Here is a 15,507-nt window from a genome sequence, read left to right on the forward strand (position 1 = left end):
CGAGGTGGTGAGACACTAACGAGGTGGGCCCGCCTGGCTCTGGTGCTCCCCGGCTTCCATCTCCCCTAGCTTCCAGTCACAATGAAGAAAGAGGTGACACTCTCCTTGGGAGATGATTTTTAAGATGAGATTTTGTGGAGACTGTGGCCATGATTACCCTGCTCCCCTCCCCTCCACCCTCAGCTATGGGAAACCTGGGGGAATAGAATTAATAGTTGAGCTGGGATTAAAGGCTCAGAGCATCTTAGGGACCAGTTGAGAGCATTAGATGCAGGGAATGTACCAATGGTTCTGTTGGATGGCCAGTGCTTAATTGGATACAGACTATCCAGGCCTGCATGAGACAGAGAAAGGGAGGGAGTGCCCTGGAAGGAAACTGGATGGCAGATGTGGCCTGGGGTAGGGAGGATTGGGAGTAGAAAAGACTCAGATGTGGGGCTGCAGGAGGGAGTGGAGAGGGGCGGGTCCCGGGCTGGCTTGGTCAGAGGAGGAGGGGGACCTCAGGTTACGGTCAGCACCCGCATGATGTTGGTATAGCCAGAGCCTGGTCGCCAGCCTGTCACCACAATCACCAGGTCCCCAGAATGGAGGAAGCCACGGAGCTTTCCTGGAGCGGGGGAAGGAGAGAAGATGATAATCAGCCACTGAGGGACCCAGGCCAGCTCTGTAAAGAGAACCAGCCACCACCCTTCACCGCCTCCCTCAAGGGCACCCATAAGGAAGGAGGGGCCTGAGGCAAACTGTACAGTGTGCCCCACAGGGGGCACTGCAGGGAATGCGACCACTGTAGGAGATGCGAGCTGCAGCTGTGCCCATGGGGTGCCATGGGGCGTGTTGCTGAGCAGCAAGTCTCTCCACCTGCGTGGCTGTGCACACGGAAAGGGGGAGTATGAGCATGTGCTGTGCTCAGTCGCTCAGTCATGTCAACTTCTTTGAGACCCCTAGGGACTGTAGCCTGCCAGGCCCCTCTGTCCATGGGGATTCTCCAGGCAAGAATACTGGAGTGGGTTGCTATGTCCTCCTCCAGGGGATTTTCCCAACCCAGAGATTGAACCTAGGTCTCCCGCATTGCAGGCAGATTCTTTACTGTCTGAGCCACCAGCAAGGCCCAAGAATACTGGGGTGGGTAGCCTATCTCTTCTTCAGGGGATCTTCCCTGCCCAGGAATCAAACCAGGGTCTCTGCCTCGCAGGCAGATTCTTTACCAGCTGAGCTACCAGGGAAGCCCAGGGTATAAGCATAGCAACTGTCAATTCGATTTCAGTTGCAGCTGCAGGGCCCTGGCTCCCTCTTTCTCCTCTCCTCTTTTGCTCCTTGTGTCATGCCCAGCTCCAGCCACCTGGTGGAGGCAGCAGCTGTGCCGGCCACTTAGGGATGCCCTGGTCCCTGCCCTCGCTCCTTCTGCCCTCTCTCAGCATGTTCCCCCCACCCTTGGAAACTCAAGTATCTCAATCTTAGTGAATCTCACAGAGAACACCTGGGACCAGAGGAGAGAGGCAAGACCCTTTGGGTGAGTGTAGGAAGTGGGGTTGGAGGACTCAGGATCCAAATTCAGGGGAGGGTGGGAGGGAGCCAGGGGGCTCACCACTGTCGATGCCAAATTGGACCCGGCGGTCCACATCGTCGGCCCAGATGTCCTCTGGAGGTTCACGGTAGAGCACAGGAAAGACTCCTCGGCACAGGTGGGCCTGGCGGGCAGCTTGAGCAGAGCGGGTGACGGCAATGACTGCTGCCCGAGGTCGGTACCGAGACAGAAGCTGGGCTGAGCTGAAGGAGGCAGACAAGGTCAGTCCAGAATATTGGAAGAGTGTTGGGTTCGGGTTCCAGGCGCCACCAATAAGCTTTGTGACCCTAGGTAAGTCATCATATTTTTTCTGGGCCTTAGTTGTCTCACCCATAAAGTGGGTGTAAGAATACCTGCCTTTCTGACCACATGGGGAAACTATGAGATGACTAAAAAAAAATCTATCAAATGAGATGAGAAACCTCTTTGAAAAACAGAAAACCCTTCTGGGAATGCATCTTTATATAGTATTTAACTTAAAAAATGTTTCTTGTTAATCCTCATGACCCTGTGAGCAAGTGGAGGAGTATTACAGAACCTGGGTGACCTACCCAAGATATCATAGCTAAGTTTCAGAGTGAAGATTTGAACTCAGACCTTCTGGAGCCTTCTGTAATACCCCAGCATTGCAAAGCTTTGTGGGCTAAATGAAGAGGGCCTGTTTCTGAGCCCTGGAAGCCCAGATGGCCTGGAAGTCAGTGCACCCAGTGATGCCCCCTTGTCCTCCCAACCCCTTGAGGAGATAGGCACAATTCCTGGTGTGCTCCAAGATCTGTCTCTCTAGGCTTCCAGCTCCCATAGCTGCCTCTCTTCTTACCCCAGAAAGATCTCTGATGATGAGATAAAAGCCACGCTTGGGGCCCATCCCAGCCTGCCCTGGACCCAGAGCTCTGTCCTGCTGTGGTCCCAGTGTGCTCCTCACCGGCCAGTGGTGGTCAGCACAATGATGGCACCAGCACCACACTTGAAGGCAGCCTCCACAGCACCAATAGCGGTGACCTCGGTGGGATCCCGGCTCAGTGGTGCTGCCCGGCGTAGCTCCTCAAAGAGCTGCCGGTGGTACATGGCAGCCTCTGCCTCCCGGGCAATCTGTGGGCACCAGGAGGTCAAGCTGGGCAAGGGTACTGGGATCTGGAAGGGGGGGGTGGTTTTCCAGCCCATTTGCCTTGCATCCTGAGCTCCTACCGCATGCTGCATCTTCACAGCCTCTACAGGAAAGCTGCCTTTGGCAGTCTCCCCCGACAGCATGATACAGTCCGCCCCATCCAGAACGGCGTTGGCCACATCACTCGTCTCTGCCCGAGTCGGCCGGGGCTTAGTGATCATGCTCTCCAGCATCTGGGGGATATCTTGAGGTCAGAGCTGTAGGAGTCATATATGACTGGGGACCCTGCCCCGACTATGTCTCTGACATCCACTCTGAGGGCCCTGAAAACCAGAGTCACACTCACAAACTGTGTGATCCTGGCTGCTCTGTTTCCTCATCTGAAAACGGGGGTCACAGTAGGTCTTCATAGCTTTGTTGTTTGAGGGTCAAACATTGGACAGCAAAACGTGCTAGAGAACTAAGGTGTGCATATTCACCCTCGGTGTCCCCAGACTCATAGAGGGCCCTGCCCCCAGGGCTCATGGCAGACCTGTGTAGCACAGACAACGGGCTTTCCCGCCAAGTTGCAACGGCCGATCATCATCTTCTGAGCCAGGAAAACCTTCTCGGCCGGGATCTCAATGCCCAGGTCACCCCGGGCCACCATAATGCCGTCGCTCACTGCCAGGATTTCATCGAACCTGGGTGGTTGGGGAAGTCAGGGCTGGGAAAGACCCAAGAGAAGCCAGAGAGAGGGAGGCAGGGAAAGAGGGGGGAGACGGGGATGCGTAGGGCCTGATGGGAACAAAGACCAAGTCTCACTTTTTTACGCCCTCGTGGTTCTCGATTTTGCTAACGATCTTGATGCCCTGTCCTTCCGGCCCCAGAGCAGCCCGGACGGCAGCCACGTCGCTGGCTTTCCGCACGAAAGAGGCAAAGATGATGTCCACGCCCTGCTCCACCCCGAAGCGCAGGTCCTGGACATCTTGCTCGGACAGCCCGGGCAGGTCCACCTCGATGCCCGGCAAGTTCACGCCCTTCCGACTGCCCAGGACACCGCCGTTCTCCACTTCGGTCTCTAGCCCTTTTGGACCTGCGGGTATGGAAAGAATCCACCTAGGTTAGGGGTGAGGCCGGGGCATAGTCACAGCAGTGAGAACACCAGGCTTGGACCTCAAGAAAACGGAATGATGTCTTATTTGTTTCTTCATGCTCAGCCTGGGCTCTGCACCGAATAGCACAGGGTGGACGTCTGTGGAAGAAGCTTCTAACCCGCCAATCCAGCCCCAGCCCAGGGTAGCCCAGGAGTCTGGATGCCAGGGACTCGGGAAGGTGTGGTGGGAGTGAAGGGCGAAGGCGGGACCGAAAGGAAGAGGGCCCACTGCGCAGAACCAGGGCTGGAGGCTCGTCCGCACCGATTTTCTTGACCACTAGGGAGATGAGCCCGTCGTCAATGTAGATCCGGCCCCCCACCGGCACGACTCGGGCGATACTGGGGTAGTCCACCCACACGGTGTTCGCGTCCCCGCGCGTCCGGAGCTCTGGATCCACGGTCACCAGCACCCGGGAGCCCTTCACTATCTCCACTTCTGACGCCGGGCCCTAGGGGCGGGGCCAGAGGACCGCTGAGTTCGGCCTGCGGAGGTCAGGGCCGGCCCCTCCCAATGCTCCGCCCTACGGATAACTTCCTTCACGCCGCACCGCCCCCTTCGCCGTCCCCAGAACAGGGCTGGTCCCCTCTCACCCCTTGCAGGATCCCAGTGCGTATCTCTGGTCCCTTGGTGTCCAGGGCGATGGCCACGGGTCGGTAGCTGAGCGGAGAATTTGCAAAGCTCTCCACCGCCTCCCGGACGTTAGCGATGGACTCAGCATGGTACTGGGGACCAGGACAAAGCGAGGATTTCAGGGGAAGCTGGCCGGGACCTCGGGGCATCCTCTAGCCCCACCCGTCTCCCCGTGGTCCCGCCCTGAACCTCGTGGGAGCCGTGGGAGAAGTTGAGTCTCGCGATGTTCATCCCGGCCGCGATCATCTCCTTGAGGCGCTCCACGGAGCGAGATGCCGGCCCTGGAACCAGAGACCCGATTCAGACAACTTTCTCACCAAACCTGAGTGACAGCCGAACCCATCATCACCCTTGGGGCCGCCCCAGGCCGCAGAAGGCCTGTCACCCGACCTTTGTCCCCTGACCCCACCCCTGCACACAGATCAGAGACTACTTTCCCCTCTCTAGCTAAGACCCGCCTCCTTGCACTGCAAGCCCCTAGAAGACTGGGCTCAGCCAGGCCCTTGATGTTCTGGGCTGCAGGGTGGGGGAACCCCAGTGAATGAGAAGGGGATAGGCGCCAAGCTTTAGAGCCTCCTTCCTGTTGGACTGAGGAGAGTTGAGTTCCATTCCTTCCCTGCTGGGAGGACAGCTGAGTAACAGACCCAGCTGACCAGCCTCTCCAGTCCCTCTCTAAGCCAGTTCTTCCACTTGCCTACTGGGTCTCCTTCTCACCCAATCAAATACAGATTCAGCAGTTCCCCCAGTTGTCTATGTCCCTTTTCTGTTAGATCATTCCCATCAGCATGTAAGCCTGGTATTATTTCATCCAACAACAATGAATTCTTCTAATTTCAGTTCCCCCTCTAGCTACACAGCCCTATTCCTTTGCTCACTGGCACAGCAAAATTCATGACAAGAGTTATCTCTGTAAACCCCTCCCCCCTATTCTCCTTGTACCCACTCTCCATTACATCTGCTCTTGTCAAGGTCATCAACAACCTCTGTGTTGTTGCTAAAAGTCCTCATCCTAGCTGGTCTGTCAACAGTATCTGACACACGTCCTTGACATACATTTTGGCTGGCCTCCAGGACACCACCCTCTCCTGGTTTGCTTCCACCTCACTGGCTGCTCCCTTTCACCCTTAGCTCCCATTAGATGACCATTCCTCTTCTCTCATTTTACTTTCACTCCCTTGGTAGTCTCAACTAGTCTCATGGCTTTACATCCCATCAGTATGTCAACAACTTCCGAATTTACATGCCCCGTTTAGACCCCTCTCCCAAAACCAGAGTTGTGTATCTGATTGCCTACTCTATATCACACTTGCATGTCTAATATGTGTAATCAAACTCAACAAGCCCGAAACTGAACTGATCTCTCCTCTAAACATTTCCACCACAGTCTCTCCTGCTCAGTTGATAATGGATTCTTCTAGCTCCTCACACCAAAAAACTGGGACTAGTCCTTGACTCCTTTCTCACCCCCACCCCCACCCCATATCCAATCCATCATATCCTGTTGGCACTACCTTCAAAATACATTCAGAATATTGTCCCTTCTCAGCAGCTCCACTGCCACCACGTGGTCTAAACCAGATATACTGCAGGAGCAGCTTCGGCGCTCACCCCAACCCCCAACCGCAATCTACTTTCAATATAGCTGCCAGGGCAGTTCTGTTAAGACCTAAGTAACAGCATGTAACTCCTGCTCAAAACTCTACAGTAGTTTCAGTTTCGCACTACACTTGGAGTGAAACGCAACTCGAATTCTAAAAATGGCCTACTAAACCCTCCTTTATCTTCCCCTTCCTCCAACCTCTTCATTTTTGCTGCTCTTCCCCTTGATGGTTTCCAGCCTCCTTGACTTAGGGCCTTGGCACTGACTATTCCCTTTGCCTAGAACTCTCTTCCCTCAGACATTGCTCAGGTCTAATTTTCTCAACAATGGCTACCCTGACTCCCTATTAGGACTGCCACCTCCCTCCTGCCCTTGCATTTTAATACCCCTTAACCACGCATGATTTTTCTTTTTTTTTCCCCATAGTACTTATCAGTTTCTAATATACTAAATACTTTCTGTATTTTTTAATAACTTATTATATTTATTATGGTCCCACCCAGCTAGTGTCAGCTCCCCAAGAGTAGGGATCTTTGTCTGTTTTTTTCTTTTTTAATATTTATTTATTTGGTTGTGCTGGGTCTTAGTTGTGGCATGTGGGTTCTAGTTTCTGGACCGGGGATTGAACCTGGGCTTCCTGCATTGGGAGCATGGAGTCTTAGCCACTGGACCACCAGGGAAATCTCTTTTTAAAAAAATAATTATTTTTACTTATTTGGCTATGCTGTGCAGGTGGGATCTACTTCCCCAGCTAGGGATAGAACCTGGCCCTCTGCGGTGGAAGCATGGAATCCTAACCAGAGAAATCCCTGTCTATTTCATTTCACTGACCTACTCCCAGGACCCAGAAGCTTATCTACCAAGCACTCAACAAATATTTGTTGGGTTTCTGAAGTTGTCCAGTGGTTAAGAATCTCCCTTGCAATCCAGGGGACACCGGTTTGATTCCTGATCCAGGAAGATCCCACATGTTTCAGGGTAACTAAGCCTGAGCAGCACAACTACCAAGCCTTGTTCTAGAGACTCCAAGCTGCAGATACTGAGCCTGCTTCTCCTAGAGCCCACGCTCTACAAGAGAAGCCACCGCAATGAGGAAGCCTGCACACCACAACCAGAGAGTGGCCCCTGCCCTCAGCCGTTAGAGAAAACCCTCTTGCAGCAATGACCTTGTGCATCCATAAATAAATAAAATTTTAAAATATATATTTATTTATTTATCCCTCAATCAAACCAGGAGAAGTCTCAAAGAACACAAAAGATGAGGCAGCACCTTGAGAAAAACACACGAGGCCCTGTGACGCTGCAGGGGGGGTGGGGGTGCTTACCGATTGTGGCGATGATGCTGGTACTGCGAGCGACCACAGGCTCAGAGTCGATGTCCAGCAGGCACAGATGTTCCAGGAAGGTGTCTGCCATAGCGGCCGGCAGCTGTTGCCGCTGGAAGAAGGAAATGCTCAGCTCCTTAGTCATCTGGGCTACACTAGCCCACCGCAGGTACCCTGCTGGTCCTGCAGTGAAAAGGGGCTGTGTGGGCACCTGCCTCTGGTCCCCATCCTTTCATCTCAGTGCACTTTCTATTCCTTCCCTCAGTTCTCCGGTTTGCTGAGTCTTCTGAGCTGGGCATTATGTATACAGTATCTTATTTAGTCACCAGGATGCTAGTAAGCAGGTATTGTTATATGTTCTGTAATTATCCCCATTTTCTAGGCAAGGAAACAGAGGCTGAGAAAGGTTAGATCAGTTGCCCAAGGTTGTATAGCTTCTAATTAACAGAGATAAGATTCCCATTTAGGTCTGACTAACTCCAGGCTCAAATTCTTGATCACCTAGCTATCCGGTCCCTCACAACATCAGATTTCTTGCTCTTTAGCTGCTGACTTCTCTCAGCCTCAGCCCCCTTTGATATCTAGTTCACAGTGGCCCTTCATTTCCAGGCTGAGAATCACCCAGTCCCCTTTCCTAAGGTTCCTGACTTCTTCCCTCCAGCCCCTGACAATTGACTGGCTTCCCACTCCCTCCTTTGAGTTTCCTCAGCCCCTTCAGTGCTCCTCCAGGTCCTGAAGTCTCCGTAGCTTGCCCGAGCCCAGCTCAGAGGAAGAGGAGCCCCAGTGCCAGCCACACCTTCCATGCCACTGCACACCTGCCTGTCTCCGGGGATCTGCTCCACGCTGTTAACTGTGGGAGGCAGGAGGCCGGCGGGTGGGGAATCAGCTCTGTATCCTGGTTAAAGTGTCACTGGAAGTCCTGTGCACCAGGGGCCAGAGTCCAGTAGTCATGGGAATGCCCCTTGGCTCCCATGCTCCTCTCTGCCCTGCCTATTGGGGTTGGGAGAAGAGGCCCAGACTGGGGTCTATAAATTAACTTGGAGGAGACTGTGAACACAGATCCTCCCCAAATACCTCCTAGCCAGCAACAAATTGGACCATTTGTCCTCCCACCCACACCTGATTCCTACTTTCATTTCTCCCCTTCTCTTTAATGGCATCTGATGCCCCTTCTTACCTCCTGGAGCTGCAATCAGGATGGACTTCACTACATCCTGTTGGGACTTAGAAATCCATGACCAGAGCCAGTTGGGGAGCATGTTCTTCTGCACTGACACGCTTCAAAATTCAGAGCTGGAGCCTCCCGGACTGTGGAGAGAGAAGAGGGAGAGGATAACAAAACTGCTGGTCTTATCAAAAGGAGCCAGAAAAAAGAAAAGGGACACACCCAGTGGGCCACCCCTACACCCACTCAGAGCCCCTCGCCTGGACCTGCTGGCTCTTTGCCCCTGTCCTCTGGCATTTCCGCCCTTCTCTCATCCATTTTTCCTGATAAATTTTTAATCCATCCATTCTGTCTGGTCATCAACCTGAACAGAGTTGTTTTTTTTTTTTTTTTGCCAGTAATATGGTCCCTTTGAGGGGGTTCCCTGGTAGCTCAGCTGGTAAAGAATCCACTTGCAATGTGGGAGACCTGGGTTTAATCCCTGGATTGGGAAGATCCCCTGGAGAAGGAAATGGCTGCTCACCCCAGTATTCTGGCCTGGAGAATTCCATGGACCATACAATCCATGGGATCGCAGAGAGTCAGACACAACTGAGCGACTTTCACTTTCACTATGGTCCCTTTGTACTTTACTGAAGTTAGCCCTAGATGAATCTAGGAAGCAGGGGATCTAGGGTAGGGGCTGGAGGTTGAAGAAAGGTGATGGGGAACATTTTGATCATGCAATGAGATTCTCTAGAAGGGCTCTGATAGCATCATTGTCATTCTCACCTCGGCTCCTGTCTGCTTGATGACCATTTGCAATATTTATTGAGTGCCTACTCTGCGCCAGGTCCTAAGGATGCATTGGTAAGCAAAACAGAGCCCAACAGAGCCCTTCTATGGAATTTTTAGTATGGAGATGAGACAGACTATAAACAAGGGTTAAGCAAATAAATATATAACTACATACTTTGTAAATTCTATGAAGAAATGGATCATGGTGCTGGAACAGAGAAGCCTGTGAGGAGAAGGGGATGTATTTTAGATGGGGTGGTTGGGAAAAGCCACTTTGATGTGATCTTACATTTTTAATGATATTTATTTATTTGGCTATGCCAGGTCTTAGTTGCAGCATGCAGGATCTAGTTCCCTGACCAGAGATCGAACCTGGGCCCCTGGCACTGAGAGCATGGAATCTTAACCACTGGACCTCCAGGGAAGTCCCTGAAGTGATCATATTTAAGCTGAGATTTGGGGGAGGAGAAAGAACCAGTGGGGACAATTTGGTGCAAGGAGTTTTCTGTGGGGTTGGAAAATAACATATGCCGAGACTCTGAGGAAGGAAAAGCCTGGTGCTAGTGAGGGCAAGCTGCAGTGAGAGTAGAGGCGCACGGTCCCTGTGAAACTGGAGACGGAAGCAGGGCCTTGGAGGGCAGTGGGCTCATCTAGGAGGGTGGCGGTCAACTGATGCTTTAGAGACCAGACAGTAGGTGAAGAGGGACCAGTGAGGTGTTTTAGGGGAAGTCGAGGTGGGAGGACTAGCGTAGTGGCAGTGGAGATGAAGAGTGGGAACCAGATCTGAGATGTATGTTGAAGAAGAACAGACAGAGTGGAATGATGGTGCCATGTGGGGAGAGACAGACCAAGGCTCCCAGACCCAAAGGATGGCACTGAGGGACTCTGGCTTGAGCAGTTAGGTTAGGAAGGGAAGAGCGGTTTGCAGGGGAAAGCATTCAAGGTCTCTGTTTTAGATAGGAACCCGCCTGCCAATGATGGAAACTTAAGAGACGTGGGTTTGATCCCTGGGTCGGGAAGATCCTCTGGAAGAGGGCATGGCAATGCACTCCAGTCTTCTTGCCTGGAGAATCTCATGGACAGAAAAGCCTGGCTACTACAGTCCATAGCGTCGCTATAAATTAACATGGAGGAGACTGTGAACACAGATCCTCCCCAAATACCTCCTAGCCAGCAGCAAATATGGACCATTTGTCCTCCCACCCACACCTGATTCCTACTTTCAATTCTCCCCTTCTCTTTAATGGCATCTGATGCCCCTTCTTACCTCCTGGAGCTGCAATCAGGATGGACTTACATCCTGCTGGGACTTAGAAATCCATGACCAGAGCCAGTTGGGGAGCATGTCCTTCTGCACTGACACGCTTCAAAATTCGGAGCTGGAGCCTCCCGGACTGTGGTGAGAGAAGGGGGAGAGGATAACGAAACTGCTGGTCTTATCAAAAGGAACTGGACATGACTGAACTGACTTAGGAGGCACACAAGTGTGCCATGTCAGTTCATCATTAAAATCGACAGGCAGACCATTGACTCTGTTCACTGAGCACGCAGCATATGCTGGTACAACATGCAAGGCCTCATACACATCCTCACCTTTTATCATCATGACAACCTAGAAGCAAGGTGGGACGAATAGCCTGGTTTGTTTTATTTTACATTAGTTTGGCTGCATGTGCGGCTTGTGGGATCTTATTTCTGCGACCAGGGATTGAACCCAGGCCCTAGCAGTGAAAGCAGAGTCCTAACCACTGGACTGCCAGAGAATTCCCCTAATAGCCTGTTTTACCGATGAGGGAACTCAGGCTGGCAGGGTGTGGGGGACTTCTGTTGCCACTCCACATCCTTTCTTTAGCCTTTCCACTCTGCTCTGCAGCCAGGAGGCCAAAGGCCTTGTCCCGTGACTTCTGTAGGGGTTGGCTGGAGAGTGGCGCTGACCGATGAGGTAGAGGAGAGTAAGTCTGGGTGTGTCCCTGCCCTCTTTCTGTGGGGTTGCTGTAGATCACAGCACCTGCCGTCTGCTTTCTGGGCGGCCCTCTCTCTCCAGATTCTAGGAACCATGCTCCCTCCATCTCCTGGGCCCCCGAGGGCAGTAACTAAGCCGCTGCTACTAGCTTGCGGGTAATGCACTCACTATTCCTTGTGGTTCACCAATGCTCTGCCCATACCTTTGCACATAATCCTCTTACGAAACAGTCCTTGAATTATCCAACTTGAGAAAGGCTTTGGTCTGACACACTTGCCTGGAGCTAAAAATCTTGCCACTGGTAGAGCTGGGCCAACCACTCCAGAGAGTGTAGTTCTAGAGTCTGAGTAGTGTAACCATTTAAGCTCTCTATTCCTTCCCTTTCAGCACTGTTTCTGGAAGAGAAGGAGAGAAGCTTCAGACCTTGACTGGAAAAGCAAGAAGATCAACAGGAGGAAGGACTTCCCCAGGGGGAACGGCCCTGGAGTCCTAGGCTCTATCTACAGAAGACAGAACAGATAAAAATGTACCACAGCTGTTACTAGCGTGAGCATAACATAACAGACCTGGGAATTCGGGCCTTGTGCTTGGGGGTTGGAGAGAGGCATTAAGTTCGACCTGGCAATTTCGAACTGACTCCAGGACCAGTTGGGAGGACCAACAGGAGGTGGGGCTCGGTGTCCCAAGGCAGCCCCTGTCCTATCCAGCCGACGGACAGACGCCTTGCCTTAAAATCAGGCCACAGAGGAAGAGCAGTCTGGCTGACCCTGGGTCCATAAGTAACCACGTGAGAGATGGCCTGCCCTTTGTCATGGGGTTGGGCTGCTTTGAGTAGGAGGCCTGTGGGTGAGAAATCCGGGAGAAGGACTATAGGCCCCCAGGATCCAAACAGAATGGGACCCTTCCCCACCCCCTGACACCTTCCAACATATACAGGCCTCTCATGTGACATCAAACATGCACACACGCATGGATGGGCCACCATGTGCCCTGTCCCGTGCAGACTTCAGCTCCCTGCCCAGACAGGAGAGGGACAGGGATGTCAGCAGTAAGGTTTAATAAAGTGTGTGTGTCAGGCAGGGTGATGGAGCTGCGTCCAGGAGGGAGGGCACCAGGAGAGGGACTGAGTGATGCTGGCCAGGGAGGTCAGGGTGGTTTCATAGAGGTGATACCAGAGCTGTACAGTCAAGGACAGAGATTGCCCGCACACATGTACACAAACACTCCCATTTCACCCATGCACACACCCCCCCAGCTCTAACATACAGAGTCAACACTGCCGGCGCACGTGCATACAGCAGACTCACAAAGATTCAGACACACTGGAACCTCACACACTTTTTCTTACACACACACACACAGTGTCTAGCCCTTGTCCCCAGCCACACGCGCGCGTGCACACACGAGAGCACACACACACACACACACACACACACTGTCTAGGTGCCTTTATTCTGCCAACCAGAGAACACCGCCCGCCTCATCCGATAAAAGGCTCCCGGCAGGCCTGAGAGGGGCGCGCGCGAGCCGCCCGCCGGGCACAAGCGCCAGGCTGGGGCCCCCGGGAGAAGGAGGTCCCTGGCCCCATCCGGAGCCAAAGTGAGGCGGAGACTCTCTCAGCCTCGGTTTCGTCGCCTGCAAACCGAGATAATAAAACCCTCCGTACGCGATAACGTACGGGGACTTGCTGTGAGCACTGCCGGAACAGAGAGCGCCAAAATATTGCTCTTGTTCTCGGGCAAACGTGATGACTTCTCTGCCTCTGTAGTCAGCAGAATTTCGGGGGTGGGCCCCTGCCTCTATTTCCTATTTCCCTGCACTATTTCCAGAAGTGCCGTCGAATTCGTCCAGAATGTATTTAGGTTTATTTTTATTTTGTTTTTGGCTGCTCTGGGTATCGGTTGCTCCCTGCGGGGTTTTCTCTCCTTTCGGTGAGCATGCTTCTGGTTGCAGTGGCTTTGTCTTGCTGCGGGGCACCGGCTCCACGTCTCCCAGACTTCAGCAGTTGCAGCACGCGGGCTCACTGGCCCGTCGCTGCCTAGTTCCAGAGCACAGGCTACGTAGTTGTGGCCCACGGGCTTAAGTCGCTGGGCAGCGTGTGGGATCTTCCGGATCAGGGGTCGAACGTGTGTCTCCTGCACTGGCAGGCGGATTCTTCATCGCTGAGCTACCAGAGAAGCCCTATTTAGGTTTATTTGTATAGATATTTACACGATGTTAAAATTCAAAGGTCAAGTCTTCCTTCACCTCCTTGCCCAGCCACTGAGTTCCCCTCAGCAGGTTACCAGATTTCTGAGCTTTCTGTGTGTTCTCCAAGAAATAGATGATGCAGGTACAAACAATACGTAATTGTTCCCTCTTTAAAAAATCAGTTAATTTATTAATTTTTTATTAATTGCTTTTGGCTGCACTGGGTCTTTGTTGCCGCGTGGCCTTTCTCCAGTTGTGGGGAGCAGGGCCGACTCTTCTCCCAGTATGCAGGCTTCTCATTGAGGCGGCTTCTCTTGAGGAGCACAGGCTCTTGGCCAACGCGCTTCAGTAGTGGGGGCTCTTGGACTCTAGAGCATGGGCTCAGTAGATTGAACCCATGTTCCCTGCACTAGCAGGCAGATTTTCATCCACTGCGCCAGCAGGGAAGTCCCTAATTGTTCCTTTTTTATTCAAGTGGCAGTATGATACTCCCCATACTACTCTGAACATTATTTATTTTTTCCCACTTCAAGTAGATCTTAGGCTTCTTGCCTCTGAAGAGAGGCCTCGATTTTGCTTACAGCTTTTGTAAGGGACTCACTGACCTCCATGCATGGAACCCCTCATTTGCATGGGAGGATACTAGCCAGGGAGGAGTTACAGGGAGAGGCCAATCTGGGCCCAGGTCTCCTTTTTCTTTTGAAAAAAAGATGTGGAAAAATATACATAAGATACAATTTACCCTTTTAACCATTTTGAGACATATAATTCAGTGGTTTTAAGTACATTCACAATGTTGGACAAACACTACTCTTTATTCCCCAAACTTTTGCATCAACTCAAACAGAAAAACTATACCAATTAAACAGTAACTCCCTACTCTTCCCTCTTCCCAATTCCTGGCAACAACTATTCTACTTTCTGGTTGTATGAATTGACTCTTCTAGGTACCCCCTATAAGTGGACTCATGCATTATTTTTCCTTTTGTGCCTGGCTTATTTCGATTAGCACAATGCCTTCAAGATTCATCCACGTGGTTTCATACATCAGACAGAATTCCCTTCTTTTTTAAGGCCAAATGATATTCCATCATATGTATATACCACACTGTGTATCCATTCCTCTGTTGATGGACCTTTGGGTTGCTGCTGTCTTTTGACTATTGGGCATAATGCTGCTATGAACATGGGTGTATGGGCCCAGGTCTTCGCCTCCTCCTCCTGGAGCCTTTTGTGAAGGCCTGTCCTATTTGGCCTAGGTCTCATGTTGCATTTGGGGCGGGGCAGAGGGTCCACTCTGGGGGGAGGATGGGTGAGTGGAAGAGCCATACATTGAGGCTTGGGGAGGAGGAGGTGGAGGCTGAGAAAAGAACACTCTGCTTACCGCTAATGAGCCCCATCATGCTCGGAGTAAAAGCCAAAGTCCTTACAAGGCCTTGCTCCCTCCCAGTCCTCCTCCTGTGCTCAGTTGCTCAGTCGTGTCAGACTCTTTGCGACTCCACAGACTAGCCTGCCAGGCTCCTCTGTCTATGGTATTCTGCAGGCCAGAATACTGGAGGGGGTTGCCATGCCCTCCTCCAGGGGATCTTCCTGACCCAGGGATCGAACACGAGTCTCTTACGTCTCTTGCATTGACAGGCGGGTTCTTTACCACTAGCGCCACCTGGGTAGCCCCCCAGTCCTCTTACTATCCCTTTAATCCTGTCTCACTCACCTCTTTGTTGTTTCTCAAACGCGGGAAGTCAGTTCCTGCCTCAGAAAGGGCTGCTGCATTTGCTGTTCCCACCTCTGTCTATGGAGAATGCCCTTCTTCTAGATAAGGAAGTAACACCTTGCTTATTGTGTGAGTGCTAAGTCACTTAGTCGTGTCTGACTCTTTGCGACCTCGTGGACTGTAGCCCTCCAAGCTCCTCTGTCCATGGGATTCTCCAGGCAAGAATAATGGAGTAGGTTGCCATGCTTTCCTCCAGGAGATCGTCCCCACCCAGGGGTAGAACCCGCGGCTCTGATTTCTCCTGCATTGGCAGGTGGATTCTTTACCACTCACCACCT

At 52.2% G+C, this 15,507-nt stretch overlaps 1 protein-coding gene across 7 annotated transcripts; it reads right to left on the minus strand.

The window, feature by feature from the left end:
* Positions 1–105: 105 nt before the first annotated feature.
* PKLR (pyruvate kinase L/R) lies at positions 106–8,649 on the minus strand. Of its 7 annotated transcripts, none has more exons than XM_060402595.1 (12): positions 8,538–8,649; positions 8,176–8,279; positions 7,361–7,472; positions 4,625–4,716; positions 4,396–4,527; positions 4,067–4,253; positions 3,474–3,744; positions 3,202–3,352; positions 2,750–2,902; positions 2,487–2,653; positions 1,586–1,767; positions 106–607 (listed from the first exon to the last, which is right to left on the minus strand). In XM_060402595.1, exons 3-12 carry the CDS (start codon positions 7,449–7,451, stop codon positions 501–503), a joined length of 1,533 nt encoding a protein of 510 aa, XP_060258578.1. In that variant the 5' UTR covers positions 7,452–7,472; positions 8,176–8,279; positions 8,538–8,649; the 3' UTR covers positions 106–500. The 7 variants fall into 7 exon arrangements, with proteins under 7 accessions (XP_060258578.1, XP_060258547.1, XP_060258569.1 ...); XM_060402564.1 differs by having other exon boundaries at positions 7,361–7,543; XM_060402586.1 differs by having other exon boundaries at positions 8,157–8,279.
* Between the last annotated feature and the right edge of the window lie 6,858 nt (positions 8,650–15,507).

The sequence above is a fragment of the Ovis aries genome, chromosome 1, assembly GCF_016772045.2.
Source record: "Ovis aries strain OAR_USU_Benz2616 breed Rambouillet chromosome 1, ARS-UI_Ramb_v3.0, whole genome shotgun sequence".
NCBI lineage: Eukaryota > Metazoa > Chordata > Mammalia > Artiodactyla > Bovidae > Ovis > Ovis aries.

Excerpts from the sequence above, each read along its gene's own strand:
- PKLR (XM_027976116.3), bottom strand. The coding sequence starts at position 8,619 with ATGCTCCCCAACTGGCTCTGGTCATGGATTTCTAAGTCCCAACAGGAT. Across the intron at positions 7,544-8,537 it reads CCTGATTGCAGCTCCAGGAG|GACCAGCAGGGTACCTGCGG; the intron begins GTAAGAAGGGGC and ends TTTTCACTGCAG. Across the intron at positions 4,717-7,360 it reads CAGCATCATCGCCACAATCG|GGCCGGCATCTCGCTCCGTG; the intron begins GTAAGCACCCCC and ends CTCTGGTTCCAG.